General features: G+C 51.0%; 1 protein-coding gene across 10 annotated transcripts in view; it reads right to left on the bottom strand.

The window, feature by feature from the left end:
- LOC140918562 (collagen and calcium-binding EGF domain-containing protein 1-like) overlaps positions 1 to 25,528 on the bottom strand; it is an 85,884-nt gene that overhangs the window by 29,391 nt on the left and 30,965 nt on the right. For 4 of the 10 annotated variants that reach the window (XR_012161238.1, XR_012161239.1, XR_012161237.1 and 1 more), the window contains exons 4-9: positions 24,816 to 24,950; positions 24,295 to 24,432; positions 24,020 to 24,126; positions 23,048 to 23,168; positions 20,101 to 20,249; positions 19,595 to 19,630 (exon numbers count right to left, since the gene is read on the bottom strand). Coding sequence is in view for 6 of the 10 variants with exons in the window: in XM_073363284.1 (XP_073219385.1) it covers positions 19,595 to 19,630; positions 20,101 to 20,249; positions 23,048 to 23,168; positions 24,020 to 24,126; positions 24,295 to 24,432; positions 24,816 to 24,950 (686 nt within the window). In the remaining 4 variants the exon portion in view is untranslated. Of the gene's footprint in view, positions 1 to 14,034; positions 16,912 to 17,831; positions 19,631 to 20,100; positions 20,250 to 23,047; positions 23,169 to 24,019; positions 24,127 to 24,294; positions 24,433 to 24,815; positions 24,951 to 25,528 lie in introns of those variants that run through there. The other 6 variants (XM_073363281.1, XM_073363282.1, XM_073363285.1 and 3 more) reach the window with 6 other exon arrangements.

Here is a 25,528-nt window from a genome sequence, read left to right on the forward strand (position 1 = left end):
ACACTAGAGGTTCTCCCTGGAAACCGTGGGGAGCTGAGAGCACACAGGCCTGAGAGTCCACAACAACTTGGGAAGAGCAGAGCGATGGCCTGTCACCATCTCCTTAAGAAGGACATTGTAACCCTGTGCAGAGAGGGTTGAGCATTGGAAAGTTCACCAAAGCAGAGTTAATTGTGCAGCTGGAGGAGGATGACTGCTCTAAGGAACAGATTCCTGACCCCAGATGGGGCTATAGCAGGATCTGGGAGCAGCTGGAGTGGGAGCCAGACATCCCCAAGGCTCCTGTCCCTGACCAGATGGGGGTCTTCACGATCGGGTTCCCCATCAGGAGAACGGAGATGGATGGGATTGGAGCTGAGTCCGAGAGAGCAAGAGGACCGTGAGACAGCGAATGCCCGAGAAAGAGCTGCAGAAGCAGCAGCAGCATGAATTGGTGGTGGTGGAGCGGAGAGGCATAGGGGACCTCCCAGGGGTGAGTGGGGATAGACCCTGGGGGGCCAGTTCCGCAGGGAACCTCGAGACTAAATTGCTGCCCCTGGTTAAGGAGCGGGGGATGTGGATGCCCACCTCACTGCCTTTGAGCAGGCTGGAGATTTGAACCAGGGGGACCCTGCAGAAAAGCCCCAGGGTGTAGCTCCCTTGCTGGGTCCCAAGGCCATAGACTCCATCAGTCAGATGGGTGGGGAGGTGGACAGGCTCCCACTCCTGACCCCAACCTATATGTCTGTGTGGAGTTTCCTGGGGCCAGGCCCCTCGGACCTCCAGTGGGAGCAGAAGGTGATGGTCAATGGGAGACATTCCTGGGGTGGCAAGATCCTGGGACAGAGAGAACAGTTGTCACGGAGTCCCTGGGCGATGCTCTGGAACTGCTCCCCATGAAGCCAGGCAGGACTCTGGGGAAGTCTCCTTTCTGTGAGCAGCCTGTCTTCAGGACACACAGTTCACACAGCTTCCACTTTCCTGGATCTGACCTCAGAGCATTCAGCGTCCTCTGCCCCTCCGCGCGCTTCCCACAGCGAGTCTGCTCAGGCGGGGCTCCTGGGGAAGCCAGAGGGTCCTGCCCCCAAACTTCGCAGTCAGACTTGACTCTCAGCCAGCCAGTAAAACCAAGGTTTATTAGACGACAGGAACATGGTCTAAAACAGAGCTTGCAGGTGCAGAGAACAGGACCCCTCAGCTGGGTCCATTTTGGGGGGCTGTCAAGGTTCCTCCCCCACTCTGAACTCTAGGGTACAGATGTGGGGACCTGCATGAAAAACCTCCTAAGCTTATCTTTACCAGCTTAGGTCAAAACTTCCCCAAGGTACAAAATATTACCCCCGTTATCCTTGGAATGGCCGCTACCACCACCAAACTAATACTGGTTACTGGGGAAGAGCTGTTTGGACGCGTCCTTCCCCCCAAAATACTTCCCAAAACCTTGCACCCTACTTCCTGGACAAGGTTTGGTAAAAAGCCTCACCAATTCGCCTAGGTGACTACAGACCCAGACCCTTGGATCTTAAGAACAATGAACAATCCTCCCAACACTTGCACTCCCCCTTTCCTGGGAAATGTTGGATAAAAAGCCTCACCAATTTGCATAGGTGACCACAGACCCAAACCCTTGGATCTGAGAACAATGAAAAAGCATTCAGTGTTTTACAAGAAGACTTTTAATAAAAAATAGAAGTAAATAGAAATAAAGAAATCCCCCCTGTAAAATCAGGATGGTAGATATCTTACAGGGTAATTAGATTCAAAAACATAGAGAACCCCTCTAGGCAAAACCTTAAGTTACAAAAAAGATACACAGACAGAAATAGTTATTCTATTCAGCACAATTCTTTTCTCAGCCATTTAAAGAAATCATAATCTAACACATACCTAGCTAGATTACTTACTAAAAGTTCTAAGGCTCCATTCCTGTTCTGTCCCTGGCCAAGACGACTACAGACAGACACACAAACCCTTTGTTTCTCTCCCTCCTCCCAGCTTTTGAAAGTATTTTGTCTCCTCATTGGTCATTTTGGTCAGGTGCCAGCGAGGTTACCTTTAGCTTCTTAACCCTTTACAGGTGAGAGGAGCTTTCCCCTGGCCAGGAGGGATTTCAAAGGGGTTTACCCTTCCCTTTATATTTATGACACGCCCCCCAAATCTCAGCTAGGGTGAAACACTGGCTGGGATTTCTTCCTGGAGCTCTAGGAAAACAGAGTTAATAAGACACATGCATCTCTAAATATACTACCAAGTACATAAAGACTAACAATATTTTCCACATCTCAAGGACGATTTTAACCAGTTGATTCTGGGAAACTTTCACGGGAGAGTGCATCAGCCACTTTGTTAGAAGCTCCTGAGATGTGTTGGATGTCGAAATCAAAATCTTGGAGAGCTAAACTCCACCGAAGAAGTTTTCTGTTAGTTTCTTTGACGGTGTGAAGCCACTTTAGTGCAGCATGGTCGGTTTGCAGGTGGAAACGCCGTCCCCAAACATATGGGCGTAGCTTTTCCAGAGCGTAGACAATGGCATAACATTCTTTTTCAGTGACTGACCAGTTGCTTTCCCTCTCAGACAGTTTTTTGCTGAGAAACACTACAGGGTGGAATTCTTGATCAGGTCCTTTCTGCATTAAAACTGCTCCCACACCACGCTCGGATGCATCTGTGGTTACTAGGAACGGTTTGTCAAAGTCTGGGGCCCTTAGTACAGGGTCAGACATGAGTGTTGCTTTAAGCTTGTTAAAGGCCTTCTGACACTTTCCGGTCCACTGAACAGCATTTGGCTGTTTCTTTTTGGTTAGGTCTGTCAGTGGGGCGGCGATTTGGCTGTAGTGCGGTACAAATCGTCTGTAATAACCGGCCAAGCCTAAGAAGGATTGAACCTGTTTCTTTGACTTTGGGACAGGCCACTTTTGGATAGCATCCACTTTGGCCTGTAGGGGGCTGATAGTTCCTTGACCCACCTGGTGTCCAAGGTAAGTCACTCTGTTTAGGCCTATTTGACACTTCTTAGCCTTAACAGTTAGTCCTGCCTCCCTTATGCGCTCAAGGACTTTTTGTAGATGTTCCAGGTGGTCTGCCCAGGAATCCGAAAATATGGCCACATCGTCAAGGTAGGCGACTGCATATTCTCCTAATCCCGCTAGGAGACCATCTACAAGTCTTTGGAAAGTGGCGGGTGCATTTCGCAGCCCGAAAGGGAGTACATTAAATTCATACAGCCCGAGATGTGTGATGAAGGCTGACCTTTCCTTGGCAGATTCATTTAGCGGTACCTGCCAGTACCCCTTGGTTAAGTCCAAGGTAGAGATGAACTGGGCCCTTCCCAGTTTCTCTAATAGTTCATCTGTGCGTGGCATGGGATAGTTGTCTGGGCGAGTTACAGCATTTAGCTTACGGTAGTCCACGCAAAAACGTATTTCCCCATCTGGTTTGGGAACTAGAACCACTGGAGATGCCCATGCACTTTCAGAGGGGCGGATTACACCCATCTGTAACATATCCTGGATCTCCCGTTCTATAGCAGTTTTAGCTTGAGGAGACACCCGGTAAGGTTGGACCCTAATTGGGTGAGCATTACCTGTGTCAATGGAGTGGTATGCCCGTTCAGTCAGTCCTGGGGTGGCTGAGAACGTTGGCGCGTAGCTAGTGCACAGCTCCTGGATCTGCTGTCGCTGCATACGCCCAAGGGTCATGGAGAGGTTCACCTCTTCCACACCACCAGCACATTTCCCTTCGTAGTAGACACCTTCAGGCCACTCAGCGTCGTCTCCTCCCTGGGCTGTAAACTGACAAACCTTTAATTCTCTGGAATAAAAGGGCTTTAGAGAATTAATATGATACACCTTAGGCTTTCGGTTGGAGGTGGGGAATGCTATGAGATAATTAACAGCTCCCAGGAGCTCCTGGACCACGAATGGCCCTTCCCACGATGCTTCCATTTTATGGGCCTGGAGCGCCTTTAAGACCATGACCTGGTCTCCTACTTTGAAGGAACGCTCTCTGGCATGTTTATCATACCAGGCTTTTTGCTCTTTTTGAGCATCCTGTAAGTTTTCTCTAGCAAGGGCTAAAGAGGTTCGGAGGGTGTTTTGTAGGTTGGTTACAAAGTCCAGAATGTTAGTTCCTGGAGAAGGTGTAAATCCCTCCCATTGCTGCTTCACCAACTGCAATGGCCCCTTAACCTCACGGCCATATACAAGTTCAAATGGGGAAAACCCTAAACTGGGATGTGGTACAGCTCTGTAGGCAAAGAGCAACTGCTGCAACACTAGGTCCCAATCATTGGAGTGCTCATTTACGAATTTACGTATCATGGCCCCCAAAGTTCCATTAAACTTCTCCACCATGCCATTTGTTTGATGATGGTAAGGAGTGGCAACCAAGTGATTTACCCCATGAGCTTCCCAAAGGTTTTTCATAGTTCCTGCCAGGAAATTAGTCCCTGCATCTGTGAGGATGTCGGAGGGCCAACCTACCCTGGCAAAAATGTCTGCTGGTGCCTGGCACACACTTTTAGCCCTGGTGTTGCTTAGAGCTACTGCTTCCGGCCATCGGGTGGCAAAATCCATGAAAGTCAGTATGTACTGCTTTCCTCTGGGTGTCTTTTTCGGAAAAGGACCCAGAATATCCACAGCTACTCGCTGAAATGGAACTTCAATGATGGGGAGTGGCTGGAGAGGAGCTTTGACCTGGTCTTGGGGTTTTCCCACTCTTTGGCACACCTCACAAGACTGGACATAGGTAGAAACATCCTTGCCCATTCCCTCCCAGTGGAATGACCCCCCCAAACGGTCTTTGGTCCTGTTCACCCCAGCATGGCCACTAGGGTGATCATGGGCTAAGCTCAAGAGCTTGGCCCGGTATTTAGTTGGAACTACCAACTGTCTCTGAGGATGCCAGTCTTCCTGGTGTCCCCCAGAAAGAGTTTCCTTGTATAAAAGTCCTCTTTCTACAACAAACCTGGATCGATTAGAAGAGCTGAGAGGCGGTGGGTTGCTCCGTGCCGCCGTCCAAGCTCTCTGGAGGCTTTCATCTGCTTCCTGTTCGGTCTGGAACTGTTCCCTTGATGCTGGAGACATCAGTTCCTCATGGGATTGTGGACCTAGGCTTGGTCCCTCTGGAAGCGATATAGGGGATGGAGCTGTTTCTGTTGACTGTGAACCGCTCTCCGCTGGTGTACTATGTTGGGATTCAGGCTCCGGCTGAGCCTCTTGTGTAGGGTTATCGGCTGCTGCCAGTTCAGGTTCGGTGGGGCCCTCTGGTGTTGAGGTTGCAAGTACTGGATTCAGTGCTGACACGGGGTCTGGTGTTGGTTGTTCGGCTGGTTCCGGTTCTGGGACTGGTTCCGTCTGGGTCTCTGGGACTGGATCCACTACTGCTGTTGCAGACATTGGCCTGGGGTCCAGGTCCATCACCTCTGACTGGGTCCTGATAGAAGTTTCCGGAACAGAGCTAGGCCTCACGGCTTGTTTAGCCTGGTTGCGGGTGACCATTCCCACCCTCTTGGCCTGCTTCACATGATTGGCCAAGTCTTCCCCCAACAGCATGGGGATGGGATAATCATCATAGACTGCAAAAGTCCACATTCCTGACCAGCCCTTGTACTGGACAGGCAACTTGGCTGTAGGCAAATTGAAAGAGTTGGACTTGAAGGGTTGAATCGTTACTTGGATCTCTGGGTTGATTAAATTGGGGTCCACTAAGGAAGCATGGATAGCTGACACTTGTGCTCCGGTGTCCCTCCACGCGGTGACCTTCTTCCCACCCACACTCAGTTTCCCTCCGCTCCAAGGGTATCTGGGAGGTATCTGGGCCTGTGGACCTCTGGTGTGATTCCGGTGCAATGAACTGTAATCTGTTGGGGTTCTTGGGGCAGTTGGCCTTTACATGCCCCAGCTCGTTACACTTAAAACATCGTCCAGCTGACGGGTCACTGGGGCGAGGAGGGTTGCTGGAGAACGGGGTGGTGGGACGATAAGGGGTCTGGAGGGTTCTTTGGGAGGTAGGTGGGGCTTTGGGCGGCCCCCGGTAATAGGGTGTGGTCTGGGGTGGTCCCTTCTGGTCTCCGCTCCAACTGCGACCAGTTTTCTTCTTCTCTGCCACCTCCACCCATCTGGCTCCAATCTCTCCTGCCTCAATTACAGTTTTGGGTTTCCCATCTAGGATGTATCTTTCTATTTCCTCAGGAACACCCTCTAAGAATTGTTCCATTTGCATTAGGAAGGGCAAATTTACTGGAGATTCAACACTTGCTCCTGATATCCAGGCATCCCAATGTTTCACAATGTGGTAGGCATGTCGGGTAAATGACATGTCTGGTTTCCACCTTAGGGCTCGGAACCTCCGACGAGACTGCTCGGGTGTTATCCCCATTCTGACTCTCGCCTTGGATTTAAACAGTTCATACTTGTTCATATGTTCTTTAGGCATTTCAGCTGCCACCTCAGCTAAGGGTCCACTGAGCTGCGGCCTCAGCTCTACCATGTATTGGTCAGTAGAGATGTTGTACCCAAGGCAGGCCCTTTCGAAGTTTTCTAAGAAGGCCTCAGTATCATCACCTGCCTTGTAGGTGGGGAACCTTCTGGGATGGGAAGTGGTACCTGGAGAAGGATTGCTAGGGTTTGTTGGTATATTCTGCTGGGCCTTTATCCTCTCCATCTCCTCCACATGCTTCCTCGCCTCCATTTCCCTCTTGTGGGCAGCCTCCTGTACCTCCTTCTCCAGCCGCATGAGTTCTATCTGTCTTTCATGTTCCCTTTGTTTTTCCTCAGCCTGAAATTTGGCTAATTCCAGCTGTAGTCGAGCCGAGGATTTGGCCATTCTAACCTCTCTGTTTTTAACTAACTTTACACCCGAGGTTTAGAAATAAACAAACAAAACTTGGCTGTAAAATTTTGCTGTGCTGGAATAGAATACCTATTCTCTGATAGTGATTGTCAGCCTACAGAAAAAGACAATTCCCTTGTCTCTGCTCTGGGCCCAAATTAAAGCAAAAAACCTCGAACTACTTGGGAACCTGCTTACCCAGCCCAAAGGAAAAAAAAAATTTCTTTTCAAACCTGTGCTCCTTGTAAAACAAAAAAAAATCAAAATCCTAAAAAAAACCCTGCCACTTTTGTCTCCAGGCAAATGGGTAGAGCACACACCCCCTATTTACTTTTAGGAAGAAAAGAAAAAAAAACCTCTGGGTTGGAAGACTGTGAATTTCCCTGCAGGAGTTAAGTACCCTGCCTCCAGGCAAAGAAAACCTGCAATTCACAAGATAATTCCCTTTTGTCTCTGCTTGGCCACAAAGCAGAGAGAAACCAAGCTGCTTTCAGTTTCAAAGCTCCCTTCTGGACTTCCTAAAAATTCCTTTTTAAAATCTGTATTTCTAGTTCAAAAAATCTCAACTGGATCTCAAAATGATTTCAGGTTAATCCCACCACTGTGCCACCATGTCAAGGTTCCTCCCCCACTCTGAACTCTAGGGTACAGATGTGGGGACCTGCATGAAAAACCTCCTAAGCTTATCTTTACCAGCTTAGGTCAAAACTTCCCCAAGGTACAAAATATTACCCCCGTTATCCTTGGAATGGCCGCTACCACCACCAAACTAATACTGGTTACTGGGGAAGAGCTGTTTGGACGCGTCCTTCCCCCCAAAATACTTCCCAAAACCTTGCACCCTACTTCCTGGACAAGGTTTGGTAAAAAGCCTCACCAATTCGCCTAGGTGACTACAGACCCAGACCCTTGGATCTTAAGAACAATGAACAATCCTCCCAACACTTGCACTCCCCCTTTCCTGGGAAATGTTGGATAAAAAGCCTCACCAATTTGCATAGGTGACCACAGACCCAAACCCTTGGATCTGAGAACAATGAAAAAGCATTCAGTGTTTTACAAGAAGACTTTTAATAAAAAATAGAAGTAAATAGAAATAAAGAAATCCCCCCTGTAAAATCAGGATGGTAGATATCTTACAGGGTAATTAGATTCAAAAACATAGAGAACCCCTCTAGGCAAAACCTTAAGTTACAAAAAAGATACACAGACAGAAATAGTTATTCTATTCAGCACAATTCTTTTCTCAGCCATTTAAAGAAATCATAATCTAACACATACCTAGCTAGATTACTTACTAAAAGTTCTAAGGCTCCATTCCTGTTCTGTCCCTGGCCAAGACGACTACAGACAGACACACAAACCCTTTGTTTCTCTCCCTCCTCCCAGCTTTTGAAAGTATTTTGTCTCCTCATTGGTCATTTTGGTCAGGTGCCAGCGAGGTTACCTTTAGCTTCTTAACCCTTTACAGGTGAGAGGAGCTTTCCCCTGGCCAGGAGGGATTTCAAAGGGGTTTACCCTTCCCTTTATATTTATGACAGGGGCAGTGAGCCAGACAACAATGTCTGCACTTCACTCCATGTCCCAGCCAGCCCCAAACTGAATCTCCCTCCAGCCCCTCCTCCTCTGGGTTTTGCCCCTTTCCCAGGCCAGGAGGTCACCTGATTCCTTTGTTCTCCAACCCTTTAGCTCTCACCTTGCAGGGGGGAAGGGCCAGGCCATCAGTTGCCAGGAAACAGGGTGTTGGCCATTCTGTGTCTAGACCCCTGCACACACCTGCCCTAGGGCTCTGCAACGATCATACACCCTTATCCCACCACCTAGATACTTAAGAACTGCATAGGGGAAACTGAGGTACCCCTACAATATTCAGAGGAAGCATTAAGAACAGTCCCACTTCATCACAGTCACCCACCCTGATCCCATGTGTGTATTTCCTGCTCCCTCTACACATTCAGCCACTGGCTGGACAGGAAGTGGAAATAGGCCAAGAGAGCTGGGAGAAAAGGCTGGACTGAGCAGGGGTCTGGGACTCGGAACCTCCTAAGTGCTCATCTGGAGGTCAGACTAGGTGTGCTATTCTCAAACTGTGGGTCAGGACCCCAAAGTGGGTTGCAACCCCATTTTAATAGAGTTGCCAGGGCTGGCTTAGACTTTCTGGGGCCCAGGGCTAAAGCCCCTTGGCTCAGGCTTCAGTCTCCCCTCCTGGGGCTGCATAGTAATTTTTGTTGTCAAAAGGGGGTTGCGGTGCAATGAAATTTAATAGCCCTGGGACTAGGTGATCACAACTGTCCCTTCTGGCCTTAGAATCTCTTCATCTTGCCTCTTCCCCTGGGCTGTGCTCTGATCTTGGTTCAGTCGCTTACGGGCTGATTGTCACAGGTATTGAACAGCCAAAGTTCCATCTGAATTCAGTGATCACTCTGGGTGCTCAACGTTTATGAAAAACCAGGCCCTTCATCTGTTTTCCTGTCCCTTGGGACTGTAACACTGGCTGCTGCTCAGGGCAGTCATGGGAATTAAGTCATAGATTTTCTTTTTTTTAAAGATTGGAATGGACCTTTCAGAACCTCCAGTCTGACCTCTTGCCTCACACAGAATGGGCACCCCTGACTGTGGCGTTTAGCTTCAGCTTCCAACCCTTGGATTTTTGTCCTGTCTCTTTCTGCTGGACATGTCTATAGTCAGGTATCATTTCCTCCTGTAGGCATGTGTAGATGAACTCCCTAATGTTTATAAAACATATGGAAGAGGAAAGTTAGTGCTAAGTAAATAAACCAAAATCTGGCTCGGTTTCCTGGATAGCCCTGGATGTGCAGCCCAAACCTTTGTGAGCTTCCGAGCCCTTCTGAGGTTTGTCCATCACCCAGGGACACCTTGTCTAAACAGTTGATCCTCCTGGACAGGTGTGAGCTAATCCTGTTGGCTCCTCTTTCTCTGGGCACCCTCGGTGACTTGTGTTGTGGTATTTCAAATCTCCTCCCCATCCCTGAGTGCATGTTAATACAAGATCAGATCTCTTAACAGTTCCGTCCCTGTGTAACAAGAAGTGATGAGGTGCTGACAGACTAACTCCTTCCTCTCAGCCGCTTGCCTATCCCCTGGGGCTGCCCATCACTGTGGTACTAATCAACTTCAGAGAATGCTACTTCCCTCAGGCACACAGAAAACAGAGATACAGAAAATAGCGGAGAAGACCCAGGCACATAATGCACGGCATATAAAACGCCTGGTAATAACACACACAGATTTCTCTTTCCCGGAGTACCTTTTCATTCCAGTTTGAGATGAGCCCAAGCCCAAACCAAACCTTGGGCCTGTTTGAGATCTGAAACCAGATTCAACTGCTTGCAATGGGTTGAATACCCCTCAGCTCAGGGGTGTTTGAACTGTGGGTCTGAGTTGTATAGCCTGACACCATTTCGAAGTTGATTAGACTGGCGGGATCCTCATGTGACAAATAGAGCATCCGTCATCAGGACTGGCAACGTGCCCAAAGATGGGGAACCCCTGACTGTATTGAGGCCGATCTGTGCAATTTCTCTGCACTCACCAGGCCTGACTTTTGCCTTCCGCTATCTTTATAGCTATCCTAATATTAATAAAGATTCCACCTGGAAAGAACTGGGGTATCCTCTGGGAGTAGCAGGCTGCCCCATGAATGCTGTCAGTGTGCTGAGGGGAGAAATCTCTCTAGCTGGCGTTGAATGAGCTGAGAACGCTGCCTCTGAGCATATTACACATAACAACTATTTAGTGGTTTCATGCCCTTCGGCCAAGCACAACTCGGGCTGAGCTGGTCAGATCAGAAAAGAACTAGCCCCAGCTTTCGCTCCCTATGTTTGACCCAACCCTGAGGACTGTAAAAAGTTTGGTAAACTCTTTTCACGTTTTTCCTCCATGCCTCTTGACTTTTGGGTTTCAGCTGGGAATGGACCAGCAAACGCTGACCTAGTATGAGGGAGTCTGCGCTCATGATATTTCCAGTCTGAGGCCATGACATTGGATCTCTCCTGGGCGCAGAGAACCCGATCTCACAGGGTTTTAGTCACTGATGATACATCCACAGAAAGAGCATCCCTGGCTACTGCAGCCATGTGAGTGGTTGACAATGGAGAATATCCCCATGTATCTCATTGTCTTCCTTTTGGAGGAAGATTCCCCAATATGTTTCCATGTGATACTCATCCATCTACGTTTTCTAAGACAGAGGTGGTCTGGTGTTTCCAGAGTGCTGTATATATCTATCTTTCTCTAACTGCTTGGAGTGAGATGGGATTGAATCAGAGACCTGGTTCTCAACACTCCAGTATTGGGCCAGATCTTCAGCTAGTGTCAATCAGGGCTGAAGTCAATGGAGCTACATCAGTTTATACCGCCCAAGGATCTGGTTCATTGTGACTGTGTGGTGGAGGAGGAGGGGGAATAGAGGGGAACTAGAATCGAAACCCGAATCCAGATTCAAATGTTATGATTGGCTCATATTTGTATTTGTGACAGACCAAAACTCCACATCCAAGTAAGTGTCCCTGAGCTTTGAAACGTTTGAAATCTGGATGAAGATCCAAATTTTGTGACTCTAGTTTCTTGCATTGAGACATGTTTCTCGTTGAGTTTAGCTGCTGCTGAGGCATGTAGGTGGGATATAGTAGATGGCATGAAAGGTGCCATTCATTAATTTCAGCTCCATTGTTCCACTGAGCTCCTCTCATGCATCTGGTCACTGGGTTATTTGTTGTGTGCTTAGCAATAATTAACATTTCTTCATGGTCCAAAGCCAACACCCCATTCCGTGTTATCATCCCTTGCTCTCTGGAGAGGAGGCGGTGGTTTGATTGGATGCACCAAGTAATTGGAATTACAATGAAGTGCCATGTTAATCAGAGAGAGCGTGAGGATGGAGTTTGTCCTGAGGTTAAGAAGGAAAGAAAGGCAGATAGAAAGATAAGAGCTTCCTGCACGCAAAGGCCTGCCTGAGGAGAGCTGCAGGCTCGGTGGAGCTGCCTCAAACCTGTCTTTCCTCTCAGTCTCTCAGCACAGCTGTCCCTTCATGACCCCCCCTATACTGGTGTAAATTACATTGGAGGAGTTGATGGCAGGATCCCCTTGCCCCAGGGCTGGGTGGATTCCTCTGGGAGGGAGTGCACCCAAGAGGGGAGGGGGACAATGGCAGGACATTCAGGTCATAGGAGACAGCCTTGGGGAAAGTGGGAGGGTGTGGGGGTGAGAGAGAGGGGAGAAAGGCCAAGGGGGTGATTGTGGCCCCTCCATGGTGGCCCCCAAGACTCCTCCAACGGGTCCCAAAAGCTGCTTCAGCCCCTGCTGCAGCCCACAATCCTCTTGTCTCCCAGGAGGCACCACTGCACACCCTTCACAGGTGATGCACCCCACCCAGGGTCCAGCAGCTGGGGAGGAGGAACCCAGAAATACCGGGCACGGGCCATAATCCACCTGCACCAACTGCTCCTGGTGCGAATGAAGGGCTGGCTCGGATTGCTGGCAACACAGGTGTTTGCAGCTGGCCTAGCTCGTGGACTGGAGCTAGCTGGAGGGTTCTGGAGCCCAGCTGCCAATAACACGTCCCCTTGCCATTTCTTGCAGACGGCACATTAGGGCCCAGTGATCTAGGGACAGGAAGTGGTGTTGGGCGCTAGACTTCTGTCTTTGGATTCCCATCTCCCTCTGCTCACAAGACACACATTGAGAGGTCTCCACCAGCTCCTTGCAGAACTGGTAGGGTCTAGTGGACCGAACAGAGGCTCGGGAAGCAAGAACTCTCTCTGCTCTGCTTCTGACTTGCTGGGTGACCTTGGGCAAGTCCCTTAGCCAGTCTGTGCCTTGATTTCTCCATCTGTAACATGGGGGAACTAGCGCTCTCGTAATTCCCAAGGTGTTGTTTGGCTCAGAGAATGACTGGACAGTGCTTCGATTGGCCTCAGATGAAAGGCACCTGCACACTTTAAGGGATGCACTGTATGGGACCTCCTCTTTTGTGGGCTCTTCAGCATGCACCCCTGGCCAGGCACCTTGGGCCCAGTCCTGCTCCCATTCACATCAATGACCCAAGTCTAATAGTCTTCAACGATCCAGTTCTAGATGTTGGAACCTGACAAACACATTTTAATTCACTCGCTGCCATGGTGCTAGTGGAGACAGCCATGATGCATAACTTTGTGCTTTATAATGTTTGGCCTAAACATGAGCATTCACTCACATCAGCATTGAGTTCCTGGTTTGACAAGCCATTTGTAAAGAGGGCCAACCCACCTATTCTAACACTACCATCTTCCTCCCCCTACTAGGCTTAGGGGTAGGAAGATGGCCCAGTGATAAGACCTAGCTCCGATGCCCTGCCCCGCCACAGGCTTCCTCTGTGACTTTGGGCAAGTCACTTAGGGTATTCATTGCAGATTAAGTCCAGGTGACTGACACCCAGGTCTGACCACCTGGGTTATCCTAGCCTGCCTGCATTATTGTGTCCACACTGCTAACCTGCTAGGGGCACATCCCATGGTTCTTAGCACTGCAGTGAACTGATTGGCTCTATGATTCTTTCCCAGTGAATTATGGGAGAACTTGCTGGTCCTTCTAGGCATGTGGGGGGGGGATTGTGGGAAGGCACTGGAGGACTGTCTGTTTCCAGGTGAGTTAGCCTGCATCCTTGCTGCAAAGTGCATGGGTTGCCAAACCCAGTGAAAGCAGCCCCCCACCCCCACCCCCTCCAGGGCATCAGACTACACTCACAGCAGGGCCAGCTTGCCTGGCTTGAAAGCACCACCATATGCATCTGAGAGGGTTTTGTGTGTGAACACGAGGAGGGGTGGGGGAATCATAAAATATTAGGGTTGGAAGAGACCTCAGAAGGTCATCTAGTCCAATCCCCTGCCCAAAGCAGGACCAACCCCAACTAAATCATCCCAGCCAGGGCTTTGTCAGGCTGGGCCTTAAAAACCGCGAAGGATGGAGATTCCATCACCTCCCTAGGTAACCCATTCCAGTGCTTCACCACCCTCCCAGTGAAATAGTGTTTCCTAATATCCAATCTAGACCTCCCTCGCTGCAACTTGAGACCGTTGCTCCTTGTACTATCATCTGCCACCACTGACAACAGCCGAGCTCCATCCTCTTTGGAACCCCCCTTCAGGTAGTAGAAGGCTGCTATCAAATTCCCCCCCACCCTCCTCTTCTGCAGACTAAATAAGCCCAGTTCCCTCAGCCTCTCCTCATAAGTCATGTGACCCAGCCCCCTAATCATTTTCATTGCCCTCCGCTGGACTCTCTCCAATTTGTCCACATCCCTTCTGTAGTGGGGGGACCAAAACTGGACACAATACTCCAGGTGTGGCCTCACCAGTGCCAAATAGAGGGGAATAATCACTTCCCTCGATCTGCTGGCAACGCTCCTACTAATACAGCCCAAAATGCCATTGGCCTTCTTGGCAACAAGGGCACACTGCTGACTCATATCCAGCTTCTCGTCCACTGTAATCCCCAGGTCCTTTTCTGCAGAACTGCTGCTTTGCCAGTCGGTCCCCAGCCTGTAGCGGTGCATGGGATTCTTCCGTCCTAAGTGCCAGAGTCAGAGCCTGAGTTAACGCTCCAGTGACGACACGTCCTTAGCCTGTCTGCTTCAGTTTCCCCAGCTGTACAAAAGGGATGACAGCACTGCCCAGCCTCATGGGGTGGTGTTAGGATGAATACATTACAGACTGTGAAGTGCCCAAGTAACGGGGGCCGTAATAGTATCGAGGAGAGATAAAACCAGGGAAAGAAATTAAGATGGATAAGGACCATTTAAGCCTTGGATAGACAGAGCCATAGGACTCAGCAGAGCTCCATTGTCTTCTGTTCACACCATCTGAGGCTCTGACCCACAATTTTAAACGCCTAACCTATTAAATGCATTTATTTTCAACTTTCCAGGAAATTCCATCTGTACCCTAAAACCAGGCCTACAGTAGGATTTTTAGCCCCCTGTTTAATTACACCAACGTAGCTGGCTCAGTGCAATCCCCTCCTGCAGCCACACTGCACTGGTATAAACAGTGTCTATGGTAGGGTTTTGCAGCTACAGTGCACTAGTGGATGAAATCCCACTGGGAGGCAGCACAGTCCAGTGGATAGGAGACCACGTTAGGCATCGGTAGAAGTGGGTTGCAGTCCCAGCTCTGCTGTGTGATGGTTGGACAGTCACGCCCTCCCCTTGGTTCCCCTCGCAGTTGCATTTCTCTGCAGCTGGGAAGCTCTCAAGGTACAGGCTGTATCTCTGTGATTATGCAGCACTTAGCATGAAGAAGCCCGGATCTCATTTGGCCCCTTTTGGTGCTATTGAGAATAACAGTGTAGACGTAGTGTGAGAGTTGGGCTTTTGCCACTTACTCCACCGCACTCCTCACTCGCCTGCCAAGCTCACCACTGGCTTCTCTACTCCTCTGTTAGAGGCATAACAGATCCTTAGCAGAACACATCTTAAGGCAGCCTCCGTCCCTCTTAGAGCAGCAGTGTGTTTGTGTAGGAGCCTAGACTCCTGTTTGCACATAATGAGTGCACTACGGTTTCCTTCACATGCCTTTGCTCTGTAGGAGCCAGTGCAGCCTGACAAGAGTTTTGCTTATGCAGAAATTACAGGCGTTCATGACTCCAGTGCCTCTGTGCTAAAATTGAGGGTGGATTTCAAAACACCAGCTGCCACCTACTGGAGAGTTTTGTCTATGGAGTTCTCTGGAACCCCTGAATTCGCTTAGACTGCAACCCATTAGCGGGCCTTTATTAGAGAGTATGGGGGGCTCATTCCCTTGCTCATGTTCCGATGACATTCTCCCCAGGTCCAGAGACTGGAGAAGGAACCTGTTCACTTTCCTCTGTTTGCAGTTATTTGCATTGCCGTCTCTCCTGTTACAGAGACCAAAGTCAGAAGTGAGGGTAAAGGCATGCCAGACCAGATTCGTGTCATTTACAAGAGGAGACGTGCAAAAATGATAGCAGCTTAGATTCACAGCTGCATTTGGCCCTTAGTATTTCTGGACGTAACCTGGGTTCACAGTTCCTTAGGATGAAAGCCCAGGGCTAAGAGTGACACCATCTCCCCAGGCGAGGAGGGCCCTGCATGCACAGTGAGCTTTTATTAATGGCCTTTAGTGTTCTGTCTCTCTCTTTCTACCATGCGGGTTATTGGCAGTGGGGATCTGAAACCGTAAGCTTCTGTTGTCTGAGCTACAAGACCCAGCCGTAGCAGCCTCATCAATCTGCCATCACGAGCAAGGGCCAGAGCATCATACAGAGTAGGTGTTACACTGAGCTTTCTGGAGCAAGGTTACACAGAGGATCAGATCTGAAGCCAGTAAAGAATTCTTCCTTGGACACATCAGCAGGGATCTGAGATTATCCACACCTGATTTTCCACTCACACTAGCGTAAACCGGGAGCAACCTCAGGGAAATCAACACAGTGACCCTGGTGTAAAACTGGAGTGAGAAGAGAATCAGGCCCTCGATGTTTTACTTCTTCCTTCCAGCTCATTTGCCCTACATTTCCCCTGGATATAAACTGCTGGCAGAGGCTGAGCTGCTGTGGAGAAGCAAATCCAGGGCTTCCTCCCTGCATCTAGAGAATGTCCCATCTTCTTCAAAGAGACAGAAAAGTACCTTTTTAAAAATACCCCTTTTCCATTCTTTCTAGTGTAAAAATATAACATTTAACACTCATAATAAATAGACTCCCTGCTCTGGACAGCGACTGTGATGGCCGGCTCAAATTGGCCCGAGGGAACGAATCAGCTGCAGTGTCCAGCAACCACGGAACATCTCTGGAGCATCTTGTGTCCAAGCAACATCTCTGGAGTGTGGGCGATTCCTGCGTCCAGCTGCAGGGGAGCAGGTGTCTGCCACCTGGTCATGTGGCTGAGCGCGCGGGTCTAGGCCCCCGCAGCAGCTCCTCCTGGCCGGATCCCCATTCGTGCACCTCAGAGTCCCTGCTGTCGGCAGACGGCGTCTCAAACTCCATCCTCCGGTGATGGCCAAACACTTTCTCCTGTAGTTCACGGATGTCATTCCTGATGTCGGCCATCAGCAGGAGCAGGAAGTCAAAGGAGCCCGGAGGGCCCTGTGGGGAGAGAATAGAGAGGCTCGCTCTGAGCGCAGAGCTCTGGCCCAGTGGCTCAGACTGGACTGGCCAGGCTCCCATGCTGGCCAAACATAAAGATGTCCAGGGTTTCGTTTCAGCATACCCCAGACCCTGACTCACGATGATACAATGACACCATGTCCCAGCTGATCAATGCCAGCCTGACGGAGGTTGTGTTCGGGAAGGCAGGAGAATGGCAGGAAAGGGCTGGTTGCATGTAGGAGAGGCTGGCGTTCTCCATGCTCCCAGGGAGCAGAGCCAGGAATGCAAGGCTGAGTGCTGCTAGGTACCTCCTCACCTCAGGGATGGATTTGCTGAGAACAGGCTCTTGTGAGGTAGCATTGCACCATCGCTACAGTGCACAAGGGTGGGCTCAAGTTGGTTGGATTCTGTGGGCCCGGCCTTGCTCGTGAACAGAAAGTTCCCTGTCAGAGGGGTCTTTGTTAGCCATTAAAGTCAATGGAGCTACGCTGATTTATACTAGCAGGGGAGGGCCCATTGATGTCCATGGTGCTGCATCAGTTTACACCAGAGTGGGATCTGACCATATGTGTACAAATTACTCCTTCCTCTAGGCTTCCCATCTTCTCCCATTGTGTCTATTGGATTGTAAGCCACTGGGGCAGGGAATGTCTTTATTTTGTGTCGTGTCCAGGGCAGAGCATGTTGTCTGGGCTTGATGCCTACTAAAATAAGATAGATGAATTGTGGGGAGGGTGTGTGTGTGTGGAGGGGAGCACACACTTGTGAGACACACCCAGAATCAGGCTAACCTTAGATACTTTCTCAGACCCCTGGGGCCTGATGCTCCACTGCCTTGAACCTTGTGCGGCCATTTACACCCAAACACAGTGGGGACCAAGTACTAACAAATCAGACTCGTTGAATTTCACACTCACTTGCCCAAGGAGCAAGGCAGTGGGGACTTGGGGCCCAAGCTGAGGTTTCTGACCCTGGCTTTGCCTGATGCTCTGTGCTGCTAATTGTTTTTCCATTCTTACCGGTGGCCCTCGGGGACCGGGGTATCCTCGTTTGCCCTAAAACAGAAAGCAAAGGTCAGAGCGGGGACTAGCAGCAAAATGATTTCTGTGGCAGAGCAGGGGGATGGGATTTAAATCACTGTCAAAACCCATCTATTTGACAAGGGCACTGAAGGCAGGGTCTTTCAGGTGGGGATAAAGCTGCTGTGGGATTTCTCAGCGACAGGCTGGGAAGTTAATGTTTTCCTGGATTCTGCTGCCAGGGGATATTCTGTGCTTTTGTATGTAACTGTTGTCAGGGTGCCTAGCATCTGCGCACTGACCTGTGCCAGGCTGATTGCCACCTGCTGAGAGTCTGGTCTCTTGTTTGTCCTCAGAACAAGCTGTGTTGCTGGCTAGAGTTCACCCCCAAAACCAACTTGCACCAAAGATATTTTCATACTCATTGAGAATAAAATGACCTCCATGCTGGGGCACACAGGCCCCATTCTGGCTGGGAGGAGTTTCATGAGGTTCTGTGGCTCCAATGAGCCCCACCCTGCTACACCTGCAGCCAATGTCAGGTGTGGAGCGGGGAGTTCAAAGGAGAAGGCCCAGCTTAGCGTGGGGCTGAGCATGCAGAAGATCAGAGTTCTGCTCTCTTGGGATGAGAAGCCTGGTTACAGCCAGGAGTCGGGGACAGCTGGCAGCCTGGCTGAGTCTCCCAGTGGATGGGATGGCTGATCCGGGGGTTGACCAAAGGCTGTTTGAAGACAGCCCCAGAGCAGAAGCCTGGGTTCCTGATGAAGACTCCTCAGATGACCCTGTTGCGAGTTCATAGCTCGCTTGTATTTGGGGACTTCGATACCCAGAAGGGCTGGGATTCGGACATGGCTGAGCTGGAGGGCTGACGCCCATTGCACTGGACCCTGCAAGAGGCAGTGACTGACTGTCAGAGACACTCTGACAGGGTGAGGAATGTCCGACTGGGCCACAAGGGGGAAGCACAGAGGTTGGCCCCCGTCACTCCTCAAACACATAAAGCCATCTGAGCAAAGGTGAATCAAACTCAACACCTATTCCTATAGCGCCTTGCATGCTGCAGACTCCCAAAGGGTTTTAACAAACTGTACAGACACAGGGATCGCTCACCTACCACTGAAATGCAGCCACTTCTGGGACGGAGCACCTCACCTGTTCTGCACAAGCAACAGCAGGTTGACAAGATGTAACCACTCAGGTTGCAATGGGGCCACAACACCGCTCGTGCGGAAAGTTTTGCTGTAGCTAGAATGGGGGCGTGTACTTGCCCCCCATGCGTCATGCCCCCTGCAGTTGGTTTTGAGACTAGAATGGACCAGTCAGAAAAGTGCATGTTTGCTACCACGGGGGTGTGTGACCCCAGCAGAGAACCCTGGGTCCTAATTTTCCTAGTGTAGATGGATCAGGATTGATTTGCCCTAGTGTAGATAATGGCCAGAGAGACAAGGCACTGGAGAATCAGACTCATTTTCTCCTGGCTGTGGGCCACTAAAGGAATTACGTTACTTTCACTGGGAACTGAGACACGAGACTAGGAATCAGAACTGCGGGAGAGCCTCTTTGCAGTAGGAACCACTGTGTGTATGTGTACAGCGCCTAGCACCGTGGAGCCCCACTGGGGGCCTCGAAGGCAATACAGATAATAATGGAAGCCGTGGTACCTTCTGGCCATTCCTTCCCGGTGCCCCAGGAGCGCCCTAGGAGAAGCACAAACACAGAGCTTAGTGCAGGAGTAAACAAGATCATTGCGACTCTGGGTCTACAGCAAGTGCATCCGGAGGGTGGAGAGCATGTGTGGTACTGGGTGGGGCTGAGTGCCTGCCAGCGGTGGGGCGGGGAGCCAGCTCTGGTGGCGTGGACAGGGGAAGGATGCTGGTGGTTGGAGGTCCAGCAAGTGGATCTGGTGACGGGGAAATGCTGCTGGCTGTGGGTCTCTTGGAGAGAAGGGGCGGGGCAGGAAGCGCTGGGGGCAGTGGGTCTCTGCAGGAGAGGGGGAAGGCACTGAACCTGACTGGGCAGGGTTGGCTTGTGTGTGTGGGACTGGCCCATTTGCCAGGTGTGGGCAGGGGAAGAAGCCATTGGCCGATGGGGATGGTGGGCTGGACTCCAGCGCTCTGGGGGTGGGGCCAGGATGCATGACCCAGCGAATGGGGCTTTTGCTACTCACCACTGGTCCCCTTTGTCCGATTTTGATATGCGCAAAGTCAGGATACGGTCCCATTGGTCCCATGTCCCCACGGGGCCCTGGGGTTCCTGGAGGCCCTGGAGGTCCAACTGCCCCTGGACTCCCTTTCTCACCTGTTGCTCCCGGGTCACCTTAACATAGAAAAGGATGTTTGATTTCTGAACTGGGTCTTAAAGAAGCAGAGCAACTGACAGCATTAATACCAGAGAAGGCCCTGGCCCAGGACCCCCGGCCAGAGGGTTTGGATCCAATCTTTACAGAGGGCCTAGCCCAAACCCCAGAGCCCACTGCTCCCAGATCAGGGAGCATTTCTAATCTAGAGCCTGAGCGGAAATCTCTGCTTGGATCCATCTCCGCTTCGTATCCAACTTGGATGTCAGCCCAGCACCCCCACCCGCCTCTTCCCTGGGAAGCCCTAGAGCTGTGTGCCCACCACAGAGAGTGCCAGGCCTGCTGCCCTCCCCATGTGTGGGGAGCCAGGACAAGAAGGCTGGTAACTGAAGGCTGCAGGTTTGAGGCAGTCTGGGCTGGTTTGCCCATTTCTTGTTAAGAGAGGTGTGTCTAACCCCCACTGTCCCCAACCACCACTAGGTTACCTGCTGTCATAAATATAAAGGGAAGGGTAACCCCCTTTAAAATCCCTCCTGGCCAGAGAAAAAAATCCTCTCACCTGTAAAGGGTTAAGAAGCTAAAGGTAACCTCACTGGCACCTGACCAAAATGACCAATGAGGAGACAAGATACTTTCAAAAGCTGGGAGGAGGGAGAAAAACAAAGGGTCTGGTCTGTCTGTCTATTTGCCGCTTTGCCGGGGATAGGCCAGGAATGGAGTCTTAAAACTTTTAGTAAGTAATCTAGCTGGGTATGCGTTAGATTATGATTTCTTTAAATGGCTGAGAAAAGAATTGTGCTGAATAGAATAACTATTTCTGTCTGTGTATCTTTTTATAACTTAAGGTTTTGCCTAGAGGGGTTCTCTATGTTTTGAATCTAATTACCCTGTAAGGTATCTACCATCCTGATGTTACAGGGGGGATTTCTTTACTTCTATTTACTTCTATCTCTATTAAAAGTCTTCTTGTAAAAACTGAATGCTTTTTCATTGTTCTCAGATCCAAGGGTTTGGGTCTGTGGTCACCTATGCAAATTGGTGAGGCTTTTTATCCAACATTCCCCAGGAATGGGGGGGTGCAAGTGTTGGGAGGATTGTTCATTGTTCTTAAGATCCAAGGGTCTGGGTCTGTAGTCACCTAGGCAAATTGGTGAGGCTTTTTACCAAACCTTGTCCAGGAAGTGGGGTGCAAGGTTTTGGGAAGTATTTTGGGGGGAAAGACGTTTCCAAACAGCTCTTCCCCAGTAACCAGTATTAGTTTGGTGGTGGTAGCGGCCAATCCAAGGACGAAGGGTGGAATATTTTGTACCTTGGGGAAGTTTTGACCTAAGCTGGTAAAGATAAGCTTAGGAGGTTTTTCATGCAGGTCCCCACATCTGTACCCTAGCGTTCAGAGTGGGGAAGGAATCTTGACACCTGCCTCAGGGAAGTGCTCCTGCTGGCTAGAGAGGCCACCTAAAAAGGCTGCCACATGATAGGTGGCAGCTAAGGCCTGGTGTACACTTAAAATGTAGATCAAGCCAGCTATGTCACTTGGGGTGTGAAAAATCCACACCCCCGGACCAACGTAATTAAGCTGACCTAACCCCTAGTGCAGATGCAGCTAGTTATCACCTCTCAGAGAGGTGGATCACCTACACCAGTGGCTCTCAACCTTTCCAGACTACTGTCCGTACTCCTTTCAGGAGTCTGATTTGTCTTGCGTACCCCCAAGTTTCACCTCACTTAAAACCAACTTACTTACAAAATCAGACCTAAAAATGCAAAAGCGTCACAGCCACACTATCACTGACAAATTGCTTCCTTTCTCATTTTTACCATATAATTCTAAACTAAATCCATTGGACTATAAATATTGTCCTTACTTTTCAGTGTATTCTATTTAGAGCAGTGTAAACAATCCATTGTCTGTACGAAATTTTAGTTTGTACTCACTTCGCTAGTGCTTGTTATGTAGCCTGCCATAAAACTAGGCAAATCTCTGGGTGAGTTGATGGACCCCCTGGAAGACCTCTGCGCACCCCCAAGGTCCACTGAGACCTTGAGATCCACTGACCTACACCAATGGGAAAACTCCTCCTGTCACTGTAGGAAGCATCTACAGTGCAACAGCACAGCTGCAGCCCCTGTGGTGTAGACACAGCCTAAGCCACCTTCCATCCTGAAATGTGCCAAAGTATTGGGAGGCGATAATTTACTGCTGAAATGGAGCCACCTCTGGGGTGGAATGAAGCAATCCTCCTGCCCAAGTGATGCTGCCGTTTTTAGGGAGAGGATAAAGAACATCGCCACGCACAGGGCGAATTTAGGGGAGCAGGATGTAACACTCTGATGGGGGGCAGCATTATCCCCCTAGGATTAGCTCTGCATAGGCCTCCGCCGTCATCCTTGGAGCATTAAGGTCAGTGTCTTCCACTGCACCATCTACACTGCCCGAGGCCCTGCTAGTCTCCCCAGGAAAGGGGCGAGCCGTGGCTTTAGCCACAGGAGATGTATATCATCCCATGCCAAGCCCAGAGAGCTAATGCAGCCTGGTATTTCCAGGGTAGTGGGGATCCAGGCTTGAGAAATTAGCCCGGCCAAGAGGGTAACCCCAGCCTAGCTCTTGGCAAAGGTGCCATGGGACATAGAGTGTCCATTGCTTGCCCACTGTAGGTGTTACTCCTGCACTAGTGGGCTGATTGCACCAACCCAGCCCTCTCGCTTCCCTCTGACAAACAGGATTCTTGCTTGGTCTAATGAAAAGCAGTGCTGGGTCAGATCCTCACAGGCATCCAGGGCCTCCCACCCCAGCAATCTCCAGCATCCCAAGATGTACCTGGAGGCCCCGGGGGGCCTGGGGGCCCTAGGGCAGGAGGATGGTGTGAGGAGTCTGCTGGTTTGCGGTTAATCCTCATCCAGGACTTCCTACTCTTGTTATCCAAGACGGGAAGCAGCAGCTGGGGAGGGGAAGGAAAAGAAGTGCAGACAAGCCCTGTAAGGAGGGAAGGTCACGCAATTTCTGCAGTCTCATGCCCCAGGGACAGAGTGTCAACAGAGTGATTCCCAGTGGCAGGGGCTGGAGAGCATCATTGAAAGTGGGGGGGGCCTAGATTCGTTCCCCCCCAAACACCTGACCCTCCTCTTCCTCTCGCAGCCTCCCCAGCAGCCTGACCTCTGGCCCATGAGCACCTAGACCCACCCCTTCCAAATCTGCGTGAGCGGCACTGCAACCTGGCACATGGGGTCACAGAGCTGCTCAGGTCTGGTCCAGCCAAATAGTGGTCGGGTCATGGCCTGGGTGGTCCCCCTGGCTCCATGGCCTACGCCTAGCGGGTTTAGAGGGAATGGGAACCTGCTGCAAAGGGTATGCAGATTAGCCAAGAGAAGGAGGACCTCTGGGGAGAAGGTCCTGCCCCCTGCATGCCCCTCCCCAATGGGAGTGGCCAGAGAGGCACCCCTCCCAGCACATCCTTTAAAAAAAGCCGTGTGGGCCGTATTCACCACAGGTACAAGTGGATGCAACAGCTCTGACTTCCATGGACTTGTGCCCACTTCGCACAGGTCTGAATGCGGCCCTTGGATCCATTTCCGCCCCGGGTCTGACTGAGCACGCCTGTGTGATCGGGGCGACCGCTTCCTGGACTACCTATTTCTTTTCAGCTCTGACTTGGTGAGACTCGGTGGCGGGGTGACAGCCCCAGGGTCCCGTTGAGGGCTGCTTCTGCAGGTTTGCCCCAGACAGCTAGCTGTCTGTCGGAGCGCTGCCAGCTGTGTGTGACCAGAAGAGGCTCAGGGTTCGTTGTCCCACCTTCTGTCTCAGCTGGGAGACTGTCTGTTTCATGCTGCTGAACTCCTCGCAGGTGACGGAGCAGGACCTGGTGCCCATCAGGGTCTCCGACTTGACCACTGTGGTGCCTGGAAGAGAATGACGCACCTGTGCCAGTCAGCAGCAGGAATGGGGGGCGGGGATGTGGACCTGCAGCCATGGGTCAGTGGAGCTACATCTGCTTGAGCCAGGGCTGAGCGTGGCCCCAGGGTCGGACAGTGCTAGGACATGATCCTTCTCCTGGTCCACGGACTCACCGTTGCTGGATTTCAGACAGGTTGTCCCGTCAGACGCTATGTAATAGCCAAGCTGGCAATGGCACCGGTAGCTGCCTGGGGTGTTCGTACACAGCTGGTCGCAGACGGCACCTCCGCTTTCCATACACTCATCGATGTCTGGGGTTGAACACAGAGAAACATCAGCCACAGCTCAGCCAGGGGAGTGCCAGGGGCCACGGAGGCCTTGCCAGGGGAACGGACGCAGCAGAAGGGAGATTCCTATCATCCTACAGCCCAGGACAGGAGATACACACATCCCTTGGGGATGGGAACCCTGCGATGGGTCTCTGGGAACCTTCCCCTAGGCTCCTACATTGGACGCTGGAGCCTAGGGATGGCTGGTATCTGCAGCAGCCTCTCCTGCAACAGAGTCCTCCAACAGACAGACCCCAGGCCACTGAAAGATGCCGCGTGTGTCCATTTATGACACAGGAGCTATTCCGGAGCCAGGCCATTACCACCAGCCCAGGCCAAGGGCGGGTACCCTTGGGGGCACTCACCGAGGCAGTAAGGGTGCAGGTGAGTCTTGTGGCGCTCTCTGTCAAAGCGATAGCCGGGGAAGCACGTGCACAGGACGCGACCAAAGTTGTCCGTGCACTGCTGCTCGCACGGGAAGTCGGCGCACACATCCGTGCCTGCAAAGAGGGGCAGATGGAGTTGTGCGCTGCTGTACGGACCACCCCTCCCACGCGCCTCACCCTGGGTGTCAAGCAGGGTGGGTTGGACTGCAGCCTTGCAACTAAGGGTGACACCTCCCCCCCCCACGCACATCACAGTGCATTGCCCTGGGCCAAATCTTCAGCCTGGCTCTGACTTCCCTGTAAAGATGCAGATTTACATCAGTGGAGGATCCGGCCCCATATGTCCTCTGCATGCGTAAGTAATTCATGGCTGGGCACTCCCCAGTAACTAGCATCCTCAACCCAATCTCTCCCTTCCACCAGGCATCCTCCCCACCTCCCTCTCCCAGCTGCCAAACCCTCTCCCTAGCTGTAACCGGCAGGTGACCCAATTCCTCTCCCAAGCCTCCCAACCTAACTGTGTCAGACCTGCTCCATCCCATAATAGACCCACTCCACCCTCTGTCTAGCAGCACCCCAGGTGTCTAGCGAGAGTGCAGACTCCAGACCCATCATGCGCTGGACTCTGCAGAGAAGCTGGAGGGGCCCACATTCAACAGAGACTAGAAATGAGCCTGGAGCAAACCGTGATT

Source organism: Lepidochelys kempii, chromosome 10 (assembly GCF_965140265.1).
Source record: "Lepidochelys kempii isolate rLepKem1 chromosome 10, rLepKem1.hap2, whole genome shotgun sequence".
Lineage (NCBI taxonomy): Eukaryota > Metazoa > Chordata > Testudines > Cheloniidae > Lepidochelys > Lepidochelys kempii.